We start from the raw sequence: 18,468 nt of genomic DNA, 5'->3' as shown, positions 1-18,468 counted from the left end.
GAAACCCATCCCCATAACCACAGCGACTGGTTAGGAAATTCGGTTCCTAAGTCAGTCAAATCCGAAAGGGCCTAGTGATGTTTTTTCCAATGGGAACACAGACTCACTCTTCCCTGCAGAAAATGAACAAGGATTCATGTACACTGGCAGGTACTGGCAGCCACCCAGGGCCTCTCACAGGAAAGGGAGATCAGAAAGAGAAGCAAAGAGGACTCATGAGATACCACAGGGCCGCTGCGTCCAGCCTTGCCTGGAGCTAGGGCCACCTCGATGCCCTATAGTCTTGGAGCCACAAGGTGCATTTACTCAAAGCCTCTTTGAGTTTGGTTGCTTGTTTGCTTTCTGCCTGTAAACTGCCAGCATCCTGAGAGATACGAGATCTGTATCTGTGCAGAGACACAGGGTTTGTTAAAAGTCACAGGCCCTGACTGAAGTGTGGAACTGGCTGAAATGAGAAAGTAGGAGGTAATTTGGTGAGGACCTTGTGAAATGGAAGTGAGTTTTAAACCTTACATGCATCAGAATTACCTGGAGCCTTGTGAAAACACAGGTTGCTGGGCCCTAGTCTATTAAGAAAGGAAGTGGGGCTCAGAATATGCATTTCTCCCAAGTTCCCAGGTGATGTTCACCATGCTGTCCTGTCTGGGCACTACCTTTTGCCATACCCATTACAAGGTATTGCACGTGCTGGTTGAACTATGGTCTGTCTTATTTTGGTGTTAAAAGCCTGTGCCAAATACCAACGCTGCAGCATTAAGGAATTTGTTAGAAAAGATTCTGAATATTGGAATTTAGTAGCTGTGTATTACATCAGTAAGGTCCTTTAAGAAAGAGTTTAGGCTACTTTGAAATGGGCTCATCTGAAATTGAAAAAGAAGAAATGCAACTTGCTAAAAAGGCCCTTCCAGCCTGTTGACTGATAATCCAGTAATCCGGAGACTTAAAGGGCTGTAAATGCAGAATTTTCTACTCTAAGATAAAGTTAACATGAGCAGAGACAGGAAGATGAGAGACATAATGAGGCCAAGCGTCAAATATTCATCACATCCACATGGGCCAAGATACAGGCAGAGGTCTCTCACCAGGGGCTGGGAGGTCGGGGTGACAATGGTAGTACAGTCTGTGCTAGAAAGTGCACATCCCCAGCTGGGCGCGGTGGCTCACGCCTGTAAGCTCAGCACTTTGGGAGGCCAATGCTGGCGGATCATGAGGTCAGGAGTTAGAGACCAGCCTGGCCAACATGGTGAAACCCTATCTCTACTAAAAATATAAAAACTTAGCTGGGTGTGGTGGCGGGCACCTGTAATTCAGCTACTTGGGAGGCTGAGGCAGGAGAATCGCTTGAACCCGGAAGGCAGAGGTTACAGTGAGCCGTGATCACGCCACTGCACTCCAGCCTGGGTGATAGTGGGAGACTCCATCTCAAAAAAAAAAAAAAAAAGAGAAAAGAAAATGCACATCCCCAACCCCAGTTAAAATGCAAATGCAAACTATGTAACTGACAACCTGTCTGCTTCTGGCTACCTGGCCCATGGAATTGATCAGAAGCAAATAGTAGCCTACAGACATTAGAAGGGAGTCACATTGCCAAAGAAACCACAAGACTGGTTCCAAAAAGTTGCTGATTGCACAATACCTAAGGCAACCTCAGGCTAACTCACACAGACAGGAAGTCAGCAGCCTCCAGAAAGCAGATCCTCCACATTGCACATCTCAGATTGTCCGTGGAGGACATTACCCCAGGGAGGAGAGCTAGGGACTGCCAGATCAGCTGAACTGCTTAAAAATGCAATTCCCATTCTCCAGTTCCCTATCGGGGGTCTTTGTTCAACTTACTCTGTTTGTTCATAACACTTGTATTTAGGGAATGTTGGGCATGATTAAACTTCATTTAGCTTTGGGTTTCTAGACCTTGAGAAACAATTCAGTGCAGGCAAATATTGTATGCCCCTATATTTTTTCCTGAAAGCCAATAAAGAAGGAATGATGACACCTTCACTGCATCTATGGGGACAAAAGCTGCTTGTGTGTGTGTGTGTGTGTGTGCGTGTGTGTGTGTGTGTGTGTGAGAGAGAGAGAGAGAGAGAGAGAGAAACAGCCTTGTCAAAAAGACGTGTTTGTTGCTGTACCCTCATTATATGAAAGCCATCATGGCATCAAAACAGTATAAGCCAGGTTGAGCTCCATCCTCTCTGCATCAACTCAGAATCCCTACCAGAAAGTAGTTGTGATGGATGGAATATCACCCATCAAAGAACAGGGTAAGATGAGACCAGAGAGGTAAGCTATGCAAGCTAATCAGAAAATAACTCAAAGTTTTAAAAGTGCAGAATATAAAAAGGAAAAACCCTCATTCCTAAAAAAAAAAAAAAGCCTCATTTCCTCAAAGAAATCAGTTAGCTATTTGATGTGTATCTTTCCAAATATTTGCCTATGTAAATGTATATGTATATATGGCATTTAAAAATAAAACAAAATAATATACTTTACAGATAGTTCCATAGCATATGTAGAGAATATATATGCATATACTGAAGGTAATTAGGTCTGCCTTTTACATATAATATTATGAACACTTTCCACAGTTATAGATGTGTGCTACTTTTTTTTTACTGACTTCAGAATATTCCACTGATGGACATCTTAATCCTCTACTGATTAATCCCCTACTGATGACTGTTTGTATTTCTTTGCTGTTTGCCAACCACACTGCAAAGAATATCCTCATGTCTACATATCTTATCTTTTGGCAGTGTTTCTATGAAGCAGATTCCTAGAAATGGGATCAGGTCAAATGGGATGTAGTTCACATAGTATATGCATTTTAATATTTGCTAAGTAGTAGTGTTTATGCTTTAAAGAGTTGGAACACTACAATTCTAAACATGTTTGGACACAAAAAAGAGATTATTTGAAACAAAATGAAATAAGCATAGCTCATAAAAATTAACACGTTTGGTTTTCACACAAATATTTTGAATTTCTCTTTCTTCTGCAAAAAGGACCCTAGCTTCGTATGGATTTCTTGTACAGATAATGCAAGCAATCCATCTATTAAATAACTTACCTTTCACAGTAAATCTATAGACAGCATCCTGCTCCACACAGAAGCTGATTGTCTTTTCCTTCTCTAACATTAGCTATTTATTTTGTAGAGTGTAGATTCTAGAGAAATAATGTATAATACACCTGTTGCCATATGCAGATACTTACCACATTTAGAAAACAGTGGTGAATTCTATTGACAGTGGCTCTCAGTCATTAACATGCTATGGAACACCTCATGAGCTTGATAAAAATATCAGTTCCCAGGTCTACACCTAAAGATCCTGTTTAAGTGGCTTCAACAATCACTGCTCAAACACTCTATGTCAACTCAGAATCCTGACCAGAAAGTGGTTGCAATGGATAAAATATCATTCACTAAAGAATAGGGTAAGATTTGAGTATAGGTGGGTCATACTTTGGGAAATAACTTGGTCAATGGTTAACAGCATAGTCTGTAGTTCAATAAAAGTCCAGTTTTGGAACACAATTGACCGTTTACGTGCTGTGTAACCTCAGCCAAGTTGTCTAACCTTTCTGAGCCCTGGGTTACTTTTCTGTCAAGTGGAGGTATTAATAGTACCTAAGCTGTACTATTGCATTGGTAAGATTAAATGAACAATGTATAAAAAGCACTCAGTAGGAGTAAGCCTCAACAATGTAAGTAATTGCTATTAAGAGCTTGATTCATCATGAATATGCCCTACAGAATACTCTGCTTAATGGTGTCCATTCGAGTAGTGAATTCTCCTAGAGCATGCATATTATGATTTGAGTTATAACATATTCGTAGTTTCAATGTTCCAGAACTTTGTAAAGTGGATGACTCTGTGGTAGCGCTCCCCATCTCTCCCAATTTCCCTCCATTTCACCTCTTCCTAATCTTTGCCTATGATTCCTCTTAACCAGTGATTTTGATTTGCCAGAAAAACAAAACCAAACTCAATACTGGTTTACCTTTTAAAAGAGCATCTTTATTATTTCCCCAGGCCGATCACAGCCCTGAACAAAAGCATCCGATACACATTTGTCAGTCTGGTGGCTTTGGTGCCATGACTGCCTACACAGGCCGATGACAGCCACTCGGTTGTCACCAGACACGGTGTGAGGGAAGGGGGAGGGGACAGGGGAACTCTCAGAGCAAACAATCACAAACACACTGTGAAATCGAAAATAAATTACAAAAACTAAATAGTATAAATAAATTAAAATTTAAGTTAAGAAGAGTCCCACAGTGTGGCTGTTTGGCAACAACCAGTCCATAGAAGAGGTAGCTGTGGAGGTCACAGGGATGTTCCCAAGGCTCAGGCTCCTGCTCCTCCCCACTGGGCCCACCGAGGTCGCTGGGCTTCGAAGCTTCCGGACCCCTCAGGCACTCAGCTCCAGGTCGCTGACATATTTCTGGACCCACTCCTCACTGGGGTCAGCACAGACCTGCCGGCCTCTCTTGGTTAGGAAGCTGTGGAGAAGGGACGAAGAGTTAAGCACTGGGGAATCCAGCAGGGGAATCCTGGGCCCACCATGGCCCCACCATTCTGCTCTCTGTCCTGGGCAGCTCAGGGCTTGCTCCTCGTTCAGGGGCCCCCTGCCTATCTCCGTCTAGAGAGCTTCTCTCAGGGACTCAGTAGAGGTGGCCCTCAGAGTGTCCCGCTGCCTCCTTCTTCCTGTCCCTTTCCTCTGGGCTGGGGCAGCCCTTCCTGACTCTGTAACACGTGCCTCACTCCAGCCCCAAGTCAGGTCACACCTCGGAGCCCTGCGTCCTGTATCCCCGATAGGCTCCTGAAGGCTGGGCCTTTCCAGGATGGCCTTTTGGCCTGTGTCTGCCCCAACCCTGACCCTCCCTACCTCCATAGAGGTGAGCAGGAAGACTGGCACTTACATGACACTGGGCTTGGAGCACTGGCTGCTCGTCTCAAAGTAGTCCGCTATGAAATTCTGTGGAATCTGCCGGGAGATGTAGCTGAAGCAGCAGGCGGTCGGCGTGTCAGCAGCAACTGCGGAGAAAGGAAGAGAATGAGCCCGAGTCACAGCTCAGAAGAAAAGGCCAGGCAGCTTCTGATCCCCGAGCAGTTGAGGAAGGCAGGCTTGCTCAGACCAAGTGACTGGAAGGCATTTGGGCGTTTTTGCTGAGAAATGTCTCTTTGTTCCTGTCTGTATCCTTCTTTCTCCTTGACTCTTCATAGTGGGTTCTCTGTTTCTCTGTGTGATCCAGATACCTGAACGGACTGTTCTCTCATCTCAGTTCTCTTCAGGGAATTTTGTCTGGTTCAAGAAGTCATACCCCAGCCCAAGAGAAGCCTTGGACATCTCTCATAAGACATCCAAGGGACAGAGCTCCTGGGAGACCTAGAGTGAGCTGGAGAGTGAACAACATACCCCACTGGGAAGTAAGCAGCCCTGGATTCTGCCTCTTGCTAACTGATTCGTTTCGAACCCTGTTTTTCTATCTGTAAAAGGGACTGTAACTCCCCTGCCCCTGCCTAGATTCTCATATCTGGAGACTAGGGGGCTAAGACCCCTTCTAGAGATAAAAATAAAAGTCTTGAAGAGAAAGACCAAGATGTTTGGCAGCGCTTTAAGAAGTTCTCTTTTCTCTTGGGGGCTTTTAGGCCACAAGAAAAGATTGATGTGGTCTAACCATGGCCAGAGAGTGGTGATACCCACAACGAAACTCAGACTCACGTGATGCAGAGAACTGGTTGCAGAGAGCCATGGTGCAGAGGAGGACAGCAAGGGCAGCAGTGGAGACCTGCATGATTCTGAGCAGGTGACGGAATGTGGGCTCGAGTGTCAGCAGAGCCAAGAAAGGACTGACCACTGTCTGCTGCCCGTGTCCTTCTGAAGTCTGAAACCAGCTCTCCTCTTTATAGGCAGCCCTGGCGGATGGGGAAATGGAATCTGGGGGTGAGGAGGGAAATTTTTAAGCGTAGTGATGGTGTCACGCTAAGTTGCACAACTCAGGGTCCCTGGTGACCACAGGGGCTCAGGATATCCAAGAATAGCATCTCTGAGCTATTCTCTAACTCTCAGCTCTCAACTCATGACTTGTTATAGTTTCATAGGGAAATGGTTTCTCCTGTGAGTGTGAAGAGGGGTATATGTCAACCCAAGGCTATTCTTAGCCAGTCCCTTCTCATAAGAACTGGTCTATGCATGAACTCTCCAGCCCCATTCCTTCCCACAGAGCTGCAATTCTGCTTCCTCAGCTGCTATAACCACAGGGATAGGGTTGATGGGCTGATGCTGTGGAGGGCTGCACAACCCTTCCTCCTCCCAGAGGCAAAGAACTGAATGAAAGCTGGAGGAATAGAAAGCATGAGGTCATGTTTCAGTCATTTGTCTATTTATTAGTCATGTAGTGACTAGGGCGCTGTGTTAAACGCTAGTTGTGGATCATAAAAATACTTTAGAGGTGGGTGTCAATATGTCAGGTGCCTAGAAATATTTGTAGCCATTAACCTAGAAAAAGCATTTCTAGGAAAGAGTTCTGTGGAAACAACCCAAATATGGAGCCATCTTCAAACATAAAGATACCTGACCCAGCATCGTTTATAACTCTAAAATAAGCAAAGCTAAATTTTTCTCCATCAGGGAATGATAAATTATCCACTAGATCATTTATTATTAAGTCTTTAAAATGAATGAAGTGGCATAAATATGCTTATAACATCAGTGGTTAAAAAAAGCAAGATACGACATTATACAAATTCTACAAAGTCTGAAGAATTGTACAAATATATATATTTGTACTATATATACATATATTTGTACATATACACATATATATTTGTACAAATATATATATATTCCTTGCCAACCCTAAGCATGGAAAAAAATACAAAGGCTTGTAAATACATGCCTTAAAGAATGAATAGTTCTTATATTTGTGTGATAGGTCCCTGGGTGATTTATTTTCTTATTTTTTTCTTTTTCTGAATTTTTCTCATTTTACTTAGTTACACTTTATTACCTTCTTGGTCAGCCCACAAATTTATAAACTAATTTTTAAAAAAACATTTCCAACATCACTGGTTGAAAAATAGGTTGTTGTCAGTTGTTTAATCTGAAAGAAATTATTGATAAATATGCTAAAGTTTCTGTTCAATGGTTTTGGCCAAAATGAAGTCTTGATTTCCCATTTCTTTGAACCATTTTAAGGATCCTATACTATACTTACATAAACCATGCCAAACCGAAGCAGTTTTTTACTTATTCTTTTCAATACATAATTTCAGTGGTGTGGAAGGGTCTCTACCTTCTCAGCCAGATTATATGCTTTTTTTTCTTTTCCGTATTTTGTTATTTTATTCTTTCACAATCAATCAGCATACCTCATTTTATAATGAGAAATAGATTTAGTTGGTTTTAATGATCTTTGTTTCTGAGATGCCCCTGATCTCGTGGGGGCAGGTAGAGTGTATGAACAGGTAATTGTAGCATTTAGCCGAAAGTGCTAGGACTCCTAGTAGAAAAAGAAATGAAAGCTCAGAATCCCACGAGGGGAAGAAGTGACCTTCCACCAGAGGGTTGGGGAAGGCTTCATGGAAGGGATGGAACTTTAGTTGTGTCTGGATAACTGCCCGGGATTTAGGCATCTATAGATGAGTGCCCAGCTGAGGCAGAGTCCTAAGTGTGACATTGTGGGTTCAGAGGAAAGAGGGGGTGCTTCAGTGGAGCTGCAGAGCAGTGGGCGTGAATATGGATGATAAAGCTAAATTGGGACCAAACCAGGACAGGCCTTGTATTCCCCCCAAAGGGGTTAGAGTTGATACATTTGATGCTGGAGAATAACGGAGGACAGAAGCCAAGTGCGACCATGCCTTTGGAATTCTGTCCTTTCTAAGTGTCTGTAGACTTAGGTCTTTTAATACACATGAGCTCTGTTTCCTTCCCACCCCAATGATGGCTAGTGCCAGTCTTGAGGGAGGAGAAGCAGAAGCAAGATCAGGGGCCGTGGTAGGTTTCACCAGAGCTTTGGCATCCATGTATCTTCCCCTATTGCTACCAATTCCAAATAAAGGTATCTCTGCCACTTGTCTCATTAGAAACCTACACCACAGGCAATGCCTCCTTCTCACCCCACCCTCTGCCTCCCAGCTCTCAGTGATACCCAGAATTGCATTCCCTCACTCACTTCTTAGGGGAACCCCCTCCATACTCGTGATTCCATTTCTGAGAGCTGGCTTCTGTGAGTTGCGGAGAGTGAGAAAAGGAAATGGAAACTGCTGAATCAGTCAGTGTTCTGATAAGGGACATCTTCTATCTCTGTGATTACAGCACCGTGTGTTATAATTAGTTATCTATGTAATTTGCTCTTCAAAAATCTAGACCATGCTCTGTTGATTTTATTTTAGTTTCTTTTTCTCAAGAAATTTATAGTTTAATAAAGGCAATGTGGGAGTTTGGAAACAAATTTTTATTTCGTGCTAATGATAGATTAGCAACTACACAAATTTTAGTTCACAATATGTAATTTTTATTGAGTGATCACCATGTGCTGATTTCCATAATAGGGATTTACATGTTTGAACTGTCTTCAAAACAACCCTATGATTTAGTTACCAGTATACTTTCTTAGTTGAACAGGTGAAGAAACCAAAGTAAATAGAGGTTAAGCAATTTTCCGAAGGCCGTAAAGCTGCTGACTAGCAGAGCAGGGATTCACATCCAGGTAGTCTGACTCTAGGTACCACACGCTACACGTCCTGTACCACAACTTATTATATTTGATCCTCACAACACTCCTATAATGGTAGATTTTTTAGAGTGTCTTCTCAGATTGTAAACCAACTCCAGACCATGTCTCGTTGGTTGATTTAAACCAAATCCTAGCACATGATGATTATAACATGATGAGCCTCCTGACCTAGTCTCTATCTCTTATTATTGTGTTCTTTATAATAAAGATGATTTATTGAATACATAATTCTATCTCAGTGTTTATATATTTGTAAGACTTTCTTGATCAATCCCCAAACCAGGAACTATCCCTTTGCCATGTGTTTTGCTTGGATTGAAATATAGTTACATGCACAGCATGTGCTTAATTTATATACATTGAATGAATAATATAAGGGAGATGTAGGATGGGGTTGAGTTGGGAGGGTCTTAGACATTTCCTAGGTGGTAAATTGATGTTCCCAGTTGAAATGACGTACCCACGGTCATGTGGATGGAATTGGTCAGTTTTATATTCCACTATCTGTGTTAGCTACCAGTGTATCTCCAGTGATAACCACAATGCTTGACATATAGTGAAGCATAATAGCTATTTGATGAATAAATAAATCACTGATTTGACTAACAATATGTGTTATGCCTGAACTCTCACTATGGAGTTGAAATACTAATGGGAAAGGTAGGATAAGAAAGGCCATGGTGAGTGGAAACAGGGAGAGAATCAGGAAAAATAACTAATGGGTACTAGGCTTAATACCTGGGTGATGAAATCACTTGTACACCAAACCCCCATGACACAAGTTTATGTATGTAACAAACCTGCACATGCATCCCTGAACTTAAAATAAAACAAACACACACATACACACACACACACACAGAATCAGGAGAGAGAGTCAGAAGTGTGATGGGTCTCCAGAGCCAAGGAAGAATCTTTAAATAAAATGAGAATTGAAGTGGGGCATGGTGGTTCACGCCTGCAATCCCAGCACTTTTGGAGGCCGAGGTGGGTGGATCACCTGAGGCCAGGAGTTTGAGACCAGCCTGGCCAACGTGGTGAAACCCATCTCTACTAAAAATACAAAAAATTAGCCAGGTGTGTTGGCACATGCTTGTAGTCCCAGGTACTGGGGAGGCTGAGGCAGGAGAATCACCGGAACCTGGGAGGTTGTAGTGAGCCAAGATCACACCACTGCGACTAGCCTGGGCGATAGAGCAAGACTCTGTCTCAAAAAAAAAAAAAAAAAAAAAATAGAATTGAGTGTCCTGATAAAGATGCAATTAGAAAGAGAAATGTAAACTTATATAAAGAAGTTTTCAGTAACTTGATCTAAAAGGTTATGATTTGCTTTAAAAAGAAAGGAAGGAAGGAAAGAAAGAAAGAGAAAGAAAGGAGAAAGAGAAAGAAAGAAGAAAGAAAGAGAAAGAAAGAAGAAAGAGAGAAAGGAAGAAAAAAGAAAGAAAGCAAAAGAAAGAAAGAGAGAGAAAAAGAAAAAAGAAAGAGAGAAAGAAAGGCCATGGCGTCACAGTCTTGATCTTTGGGAAACTGACCACCCAAGGTTCCTTAGGTGGTGGTGACAGAAAGTAGCCAGCAGTCAACACCATGGACCCTTCAGCATGGAGGGATTTGATTTGTGTCCCAGCGTTCTGGCTCATTTCAGCCTCTGCGAGGCCCCACCTCAGTCCAGCAGAGCGTCCCAGTCCGCAGTGCGGGGAATCCTGGCTGGGCAGTTTGTCCTCTGCGGCGTCTTTGCCTTGCACTGCTCAGCTTGCCTCCCCACTGCGTGCTGCTGCCCGTGCTCTCCAGTGCGGAGCATTGCTTTCCTTCAGATTCTGGCCCCGAGGCTCCACTTCCCCAAGTGTCACCCTCTGCTATCTCCTTTGGCAGCAGGCACCCCAGGGATGCGTTCACTGATGATGACACCCTCTTTGGCCCAGCTTTGGCCTCCTTTCCTCATATGTGGTCTGCGTGATCAGGTTGCAGCAGGTGTGGGCCCCACCTTTCATGCAGGCCGAAGCAGCAGCCTGGAGTCCCCTGTCTAGTATCTTAGACAGACAATGTCTCATTGACACAGCCCCTTCTTTCTGCAGCCAGCCCTTTGTTTCCTGTCCTGAGTCCTTGTTATTTTCTCTAGCCATTTCTTGCATGTGTGCAGTAGGTCAGGGCGTATGTCTTGGTACTGGATCTGATCCCTCTCCCGGTCCCTTGCCCCTTCTTCCATATTCTCTATGCAATAAAAAGTGCCTCTTCCTATCAATATTCCAAGCCGGAATGTTGAGAGTCACCCTTGTCTCCTCTTTCTCTATCATTTCCTATACCTATTCAATCACCAACTCTAGTCTACATTCAATTTTACGTGCATCTGTCTCTCACCATTCCCACTGCCTCTGTCTTAGGTCAGGTTCTTATGGTTTCTCACCATGACAACTAGAAGATGGTCTTAGCAACTCCTTTCCCTCCCTCCTTCCCTCCCTCCCTCCCTCCTTCCTTTCTCTTTCTTTCTTTCTTTCTTTCTTTCCTTTCTTTCTCTCTTTCTCTCTTTCTTTCTTTCTTCCAAGACAAGGTCTCATTCTGTGGCCCAGGCTGGAGTGCAGTGACTCGATCTTGGCTCACTGCAACCTTGGCCTCCCAGGCTCAAGCAATTCTTGTGCCTCAGCCTTCCTAGCAGCTGTGATTACAGGCATGTGCCACCATGCCCTGCTAATTTTTTTGTATTTTTCGTGGAGATGGGGTTTCACCATGTTGGCCAGGCTGGTCTTGAACTCCTGGCCTCAAGTGATCTGTCTGCTTCGGCCTCCCAAAGTGCTGGGATTGATTACAGGAGTGAGTCACCACGCCTGGCCTAGTTTTGTCTCTTTTTAATCTATCCCACCACAGAGCATCCAACATAATTTTGCTAAAGCTCAAATCAGTCTCTGTTTCTCTCCTTTTAAAATCTTGCAAACATTCTACATTGCTTCTGGCATGAAATGGAAGCTTCTCTGTAACCTGACCCCTGTCTACCTCTTTGGCCTTGTGGCTTGCCAAGTTGAGACTTCCTGAAAACCAAGACAGCCTATTTGCACTACCTGTGGTTCCTTAAATGTGCAGCTCTCTTCCCTGCTTTTAATGAAGGAGGTGTTGACTTGGTAGAGCACAGTTTCCCCTTCTTGTAAGCCACAAGGCAGAGTGTAATACTACAAAAGTGGGCACATCCCATGACAGCTGCAGGGATTAATATTTAGAACAATTAAAGAAAAACACTACATCATTCCCCAAATTTTCTTTACTTTTTCTTTTTCTTTTTTTTGGATGGAGTCTCACTGTGTCGCCCAGGCTGCAGTGCAGTGGCGCAATCTCGGTTCACTGCAACCTCCGATCCCACCTACCCCTCTCCCCGGGTTCAAGTGATTCTCCCACCTCAGTCTCCTAAGTAGCTGGGATTACAGGCGTGCACCACCACGCCTGGCTAATTTTTATATTTTTTGTAGAGACAGGGTTTCACCATGTTGGCCAGGCTGGTCTTGAACTCATGACCTCAAGTGATCCGCCTGCCTTGGCCTCCCAAAGTGCTGGGATTATAGGTGTGAGCCACCAAGCCTGGCCTGTAATTCCCCACATTTTCTAAGGAAAAGAGGAAACCCATGGATCTTGCTGTTCAAAGACATGCAAAATGCAAAACAGAAAAGACATTTTACATTAGAATAACAGAAACTTTGGCTGTTATGCTTTTAACATAAATTTATAATACAGCACACTTCCCTTTTGTGATTTATTCGTGCTCTAGAGCCAGACTTCTTGGCTTCAGCTTCAAATCTGTTGTATGTCAGCTGTGTGTTTTTCCATAGGTTACGTACCTCTCTGTGCTTCAGTTTCTTCGTGTGTGAAAGGGGATAGTTACAGCACTTACCTCAGAGGGCCACTGTGAGGATTAAATGCATTAATATCTATGAAAGGCAGAGAACATTACTGGTTCATAAAAAGTGCTGTGTTAAGTGCTATCTACTATTATTACTATTACTATTTTATTATTATTGCAATATTTCAATATATCCATTTTACATCAAAAACAAGTGCAGGTCTCTTGTTCTTTGCCTGGATACCCCTGTGCCTGTCTTTGCCTGGCTAATCTCAGTTCAACCTATAATAGAGAAAAGTTAGAGCAACATAAATGGACTGATGTGAATAGCAGAGTGATTAAATACAACTTTTGGTATATCTATGCAATAAAATACCATGCATATATTCATGCCATTTTTGAGTAATATTTAAGTTTGTAATGACACAGAAGAAGATTAAGTAACAATAATAAGATACACTAGTTCATAAAAGACTATTAAGTACCAATAATAAAATATAAAACTAGGTACAGAATGATAGGGCAATTTTAATTTTCTTATTTATGCCTCCCTATATTTTCTCAATTTTGTACAATGACCATGTATATTTTCTATAAAAGAAAACCAAACTAATATAATTTTTTTTTTTTGAGACAGTGTCTCACTCTGTCACCCAGGCTGGAGTGCAGTGGCGCGATCTCGGCTCACTGGAATCTCCACCTCCCAGATTCAAGAGATTCTCTTGCTTCAGCCTCCTGAGTAGCTGGGACTACAGGCATGTGCCACCATGCCAAACTAAGTTTTTGTATTTTTAGTAGAGATGGGGTTTCACTATGTTGGCCAGGCTGTTCTCAAACTCCTGACCTCAGATGATCTACCCACCTCGGCCTCCCAAAGTGCTGAGATTATAGGCATGAGCCACCATGCCTGGCCTATAAATTTTTTTCAAAAAAAAAAATTCAGGTCTCACATTTTTTGGAGGCCTTCCTTAACACTACACTACCACCATCTAAAGTGCATACCCTCACCCTCAGACACAATGCCTGTCACACAGTAGGTACTCAATAAAGCTTTACTGAATTATGTTCATCTCTTGCTGGAGTATTCCCTATGACCTGCATGGAAAGAGGCCAGAAACAATTTGAAGGAAGATGCTTCACAAGGAATACTGAAAGTTTTCTTGACCTCATGAATGCTGGTGAGGCTTTATCCCTCTCTCAGGAATTTAGCATTGCCTGAAGTTCCTGACCTCTGCCTTTCACAAGCAAGAGCAGGTTGTGGCAGGCGACGAAGGTCCATTTCCATGGTAAGAAGCGTGGGGCTGGCCAGCTCCGTAGTCAGAGTGTGACAGTCACTGATGAGCTGCTCCAACCAGCTCATTGTCCTACAGATTTCATCCTGAAGAATTCTGCACTCTGGATAATTGTGTATTTGTTTCTTCAATTCACAATCCAGCTTCTGCTCCCATTTCCTCCAAAGTGACTTAGACACCATATTGGCAAAACTACAGGATTTGCCTCTTCTTGGTTTATTATCTTGGCAAAATGACCCTATGTTCCAGCTCCCCTTGGGTTTCCAGTCTCCACATTTGCCCTCCAGGAGTTCTCTAGTTCTATGCATCCCACCTCCTAGAGGCTACCTCTTGGCCCCAACACCCAGTGGTCTCCTCAACACTCTAGGAGAAGCCAGGATGTCCAGATTGACTGAGTGTGTTATGATCAGAGATTGCCTCTATGTGTAATCTCAGAGGGTCATACCTGTAGAGGGACTCTGGTCATCACTGAACTGGGAGTTGAAGACCCTGGGTCTTGACATGCATCCTGTGTGACCTTGATCAGGTCTTTTCACTTCTCTAGGTTTTGCTTTCCTATTCTGTACCATGGCAAAACAGATTGGGATCAGGTAAAACCACAGGCCATGGATATACTGAGGAAAATGAAAAAATACCAGGACATTTTCAAGGTCATGTTACTGCTGTGGCTGCTGGGCCTGTCTGCAGCCTGGGAGGTTGAGGACAACATGACAAGACAAATGTAAAAATGCCCAGAATGGAGTTATGAATATAGTGGTGGTCAAGGATGTGGAGGGGGAACCTCTAAATGACCACAAGTGAGGGGGAAAGAAGGGCTTCCCTGCTCAGGGGTGAGGGGGTGGCCCTCTGAATGGAGCTCCCTGGAACCAAGGATGACCCTTGCTGTCACTTCTTGCAACCCTGAGCTAAAAACAGTTGAGTCCAAGAATAGTATCCATTGTGATAAAACTACTGGATGCGTGGGTTGAGGGTGGGGGAGAAGGGGAAGTACCACACTATCAGGGCTGAGGAATCACCTTTTGGGTGGAATGTCAGAACACCCAGTTTATTCATACTTGGTTTACTCATTTGGCTATATAGGGGTCCACATCTTGAGTCCATGTTACTCATCACATCCCCTCCATGGAGATAAGCATAAACAGTTTCTGCATCAAGGAGCTCACTTTCTAGTTGGGGAGGCAACCACAGGAATAGATAAATATGTCATAGGTGGTAAGAAGAAATAGTTCAGGAGACTGTAGGAGCACAGTGAAGGATACAGAGTTTACTTGGGAAAGAGGTCAGGAAAGTTTCTCTAGGGAAGATGAGAATCTTTTTTGTCATGTATCTGAGAGTCATTTGTTATCATTGATTATTGGCTCTCCTTGGCTTTCCAGTCTCCACATTTGCCCTCCAGGAGTTCTAAATGGCACCAGTGCCTAAATCTTGGGGTGGGGGAAGTTAATATGGCTAAACAAAATGATACAAGTCCTTTTTACTCTCAGTGTGGACTTCCACTGGGGCAGACATAGTATTGTTGTTAGGATCTTCATGAAGATCTCGCAAAACCTTTTACCCCCATGAGCCAAAGATCAGATCAAGGCGAGGAAACAAAAGTCAACAGACAAACTCATTGTATGGCTCAGTGATGACTAATCACCCATTTTATCAATCATTATTCTCCTGAAGCCCCAGAACAGGCTTCCTCCTAACCCCTCCACCCTGCTCATTCAGACAGCTGCTCTAGTGGGGATTGAGACTTAACTTGAAACTACTCATCTACAGCTAATAGACAGCCTTCTCCATCCTTCAGCCTTCCTGACACTTTGTTTCTTCCTCTGACATGACACTTAGCTTATTCCTCCTCATGGGATAGTTATTTCTGTCACTGTCAATGCCATCACTAGACATGGAACTCTTCGAGGGCAGGGATGGGGCTTTGTTCAGCTCTGTCTGCCCTGGCAAACAGCAGATGGTTAGTACATTGGGTTGAATAAAAATGTCATAGATAATGAAGTCTGTGTTAATCCAGAGGACATGAGACACATTCTGCTTCCCTTAAAGTGAGGTCCTCGATGCATGAAGATGAAACTGCACCAACTAGGAAAGGCCAGGAGAGGTACTAACACATCTGCTATCGGGGAACTCGGAACATTACAGCTGGGGGCGAGGGTCTTGGAGAAGATCAGAACATTTGAAAAAAGAGCTGTACAAAGAAAAGGGGGAGAGAACAGATGAGAGAAGTGCAGCTTGTGTGTGAGGGTGGGGAGTGAGGGAGAGTGCTGAGGTAGGATGACCTTGTACTTTATTTCATGACCCTGAAGTACCCCAGGATGCTGCTCCAGCCTCTCCTGTGGCTCCCAGATGCTGTGGGTCCCTTTTTTTCTTAACTTGTATTTTAGGTTCAGGGCTACATGTGCAGGTTTGTTATATAGGTAAGTTGTGTGTTGCGGGGGTTTGGTGTACAGATTATTTCATCACCCAGGTAATAAGCATAGTACCCAATAGGTAGTTTTTTTTATCCTCACCCTCCTCCCACCCTTCACCCTTAAGTAGGCCCTGGTGCCTGCTGTTCCCTTCTTTGTGTCCATGTGTACTCAATGTTTAGCTTCCACTTATAAGTGAGAACATGCAGTATTTGGTTTTCTGTTCCTGTGTTAGTTCGCTTAAGATAAGGGCCTCCAGCTCCATCCATGTTGCTGCAAAGGGCATGATCTTGTTCTTTTTTTTTTTATGACTGAGAAGTATTCCATGACATATATATATATATATATATATATATATATATCCCAAATTTTTTTTATCCAGTCTACCATCAGTGGGCATTTAGGTTGATTCCATGTCTTTGCTATTGTGAATACTGTTGCGATGAACATACATGTGCACATGTCTCTATGGTAGAATGATTTATATTCCTTTGGGTATATATCCAATAATGGGATTGCTGGGTTGAATAGTAATTCTGTTTTAAGTTCTTTGAGAAATCGCCAAACTGCTTCCCACAATGGCTGAACTAATTTACATTCCCACCAGCAGTGTATAAGTGTTCCTTTTCTCCACAGCCTCACCAACATCTGTTATTTTTTGACTTTTTAAAAATAGCCATCCTGACTGGTTTGAGATGGTATCTCATTGTGGTTTTAATTTGCATTTCTCTAATGATTAGTGGTGCTGAGCATTTTTTGTATGTTTCTTGGCCGCGTGTATGTCTTCTTTTGAAATGTGTCTGTTTATGTTCAATGCCCGCTTTTTAATGGAGTTGTTTGTTTTTTGCTTGTACATGTGTTTAAATTCCCTATAGATTCTGGATATTAGACCTTTGTCAGATACATAGTTTGTAAATATTTTATCCCATTCTGTAGGTTATCTCTTTACTCTGCTGATAATTTCTTTTGCTATGCAGAAGCTCTTTAGTTTAATTAGATCCCATTTGTCAGTTTTTGGTTTTGTTGTGATTTGTTTTTGGCATCTTCATCATGAAATATCTGCCAGATCCTATGCCCAGAATCATATTGTCTAGGTTATCTTACAGGTATCATATTTTTATAGTTTTACATTTTAGGTTTTACATTTAAGTCTTTAATCCATTGTGAGTTGATTTTTACACATGGTGTAAGGAAGGGGTCCAGTTTCAATCTTTTGCATATGGCTAGCCTGTTATCCCAGTACCATTTATTGAATGGGAAGTCCTTTCCCTGTTGCTTGTTTTTGTTAACTTTGTCAAAGATCAGATGGTTGCAGGCATGCAGCATTATTTCTGAGCTCTCTATTTTGTTCTATTGGTCTATGTGTCTGCTTTTGTACCAATACCATGCTGTTTTGGTTACTGTAGCCCTGTAGTATAGTTTGAAGTCATGGCTCCCTCTTTTTACTCTTCTTTTTTCTTTCTCAGAGAAGAGCAGGTAACAATGTGGGGTTAAAGGTGAGCAGGTGGGTTAGAGTAGTGGAGCTAAAGGCAGATAGAGATCTTGATCCAATTATCTTCATTCCCTTCATTTGTCCAACCTTGCACATTCCTGTATGCAGGGCCTTTGTAAGCTTCACCTTCTGTACAGGTGCCCAGCAACTGTCAAACCAGCCAGGGCTTAACATGAGCATGGGCATTCCCTATGGACTGGCTGGGACACACCCACATCCTTAGATTACACATTTTGCCTGTAACATAGATAAACTCATTACTAGGTATGTAATTCTGTTTCGTTTTGTTTTGCTTTGCTTTGTTTTTGAGACAGGGTCTCATTCTGTCAAACAAGCGGGAGTGCAGTGGCACAATCACCACTCACTGCAGCCTGGACTTTTCTGGGCTCAGGTGATCTTCCCACCTCAGCCTACTGAGCAGCTGGGACTACAGGTGTGTATCACCACTCCCAGCCAAAATTTTTTTTTATAGAGACAGTGTTTCACCATGTTGCCCAGTCTGGTCTCGAACTTCTGGGCTCAAGCTATCTGCCTGCCTTGACCTCCCAAAGTGCTGGGATTACAGGTGTGAGGCCCTGTACCCAGCTCAATCCTGCTTTTATACTAGAAGAACATTCTCTATCTGGGTCTTCCAGACTTGATTCTTACTGGTTAATTTGTCCTGTTCTTTTGCTGGTCCAAGAAAATATCCTGAAATCTTTATTTCTTCTCCATTT

General features: G+C 43.0%; 1 protein-coding gene across 1 annotated transcript; it reads right to left on the bottom strand.

Moving 5' to 3' along the window:
* Window positions 1-4,413: 4,413 nt before the first annotated feature.
* On the bottom strand, window positions 4,414-5,800 carry CCL3 (C-C motif chemokine ligand 3). The gene is made up of 3 exons (NM_001034082.1): window positions 5,728-5,800; window positions 4,925-5,039; window positions 4,414-4,504 (listed from the first exon to the last, which is right to left on the bottom strand). Exons 1-3 carry the CDS (start codon window positions 5,798-5,800, stop codon window positions 4,414-4,416), a joined length of 279 nt encoding a protein of 92 aa, NP_001029254.1.
* Window positions 5,801-18,468: the final 12,668 nt, after the last annotated feature.

The sequence above is a fragment of the Pan troglodytes genome, chromosome 19 (genome assembly GCF_028858775.2).
Source record: "Pan troglodytes isolate AG18354 chromosome 19, NHGRI_mPanTro3-v2.0_pri, whole genome shotgun sequence".
Taxonomy (NCBI): Eukaryota; Metazoa; Chordata; class Mammalia; order Primates; family Hominidae; genus Pan; species Pan troglodytes.
The sequence above is the reverse complement of the archived record's forward strand: the minus strand, read 5'-3'. Positions and strand labels throughout refer to the sequence as shown.

Bases quoted from the DNA above. Each gene is read 5' to 3' on its own strand.
- CCL3 (NM_001034082.1), bottom strand. From the start codon at position 5,800: ATGCAGGTCTCCACTGCTGCCCTTGCTGTCCTCCTCTGCACCATGGCT. The intron at 5,040-5,727 runs GTGAGTCTGAGT...CTTTCTCCGCAG, and splicing joins CAACCAGTTCTCTGCATCAC to TTGCTGCTGACACGCCGACC. The intron at 4,505-4,924 runs GTAAGTGCCAGT...CCTTCTCCACAG, and splicing joins TGCTCCAAGCCCAGTGTCAT to CTTCCTAACCAAGAGAGGCC.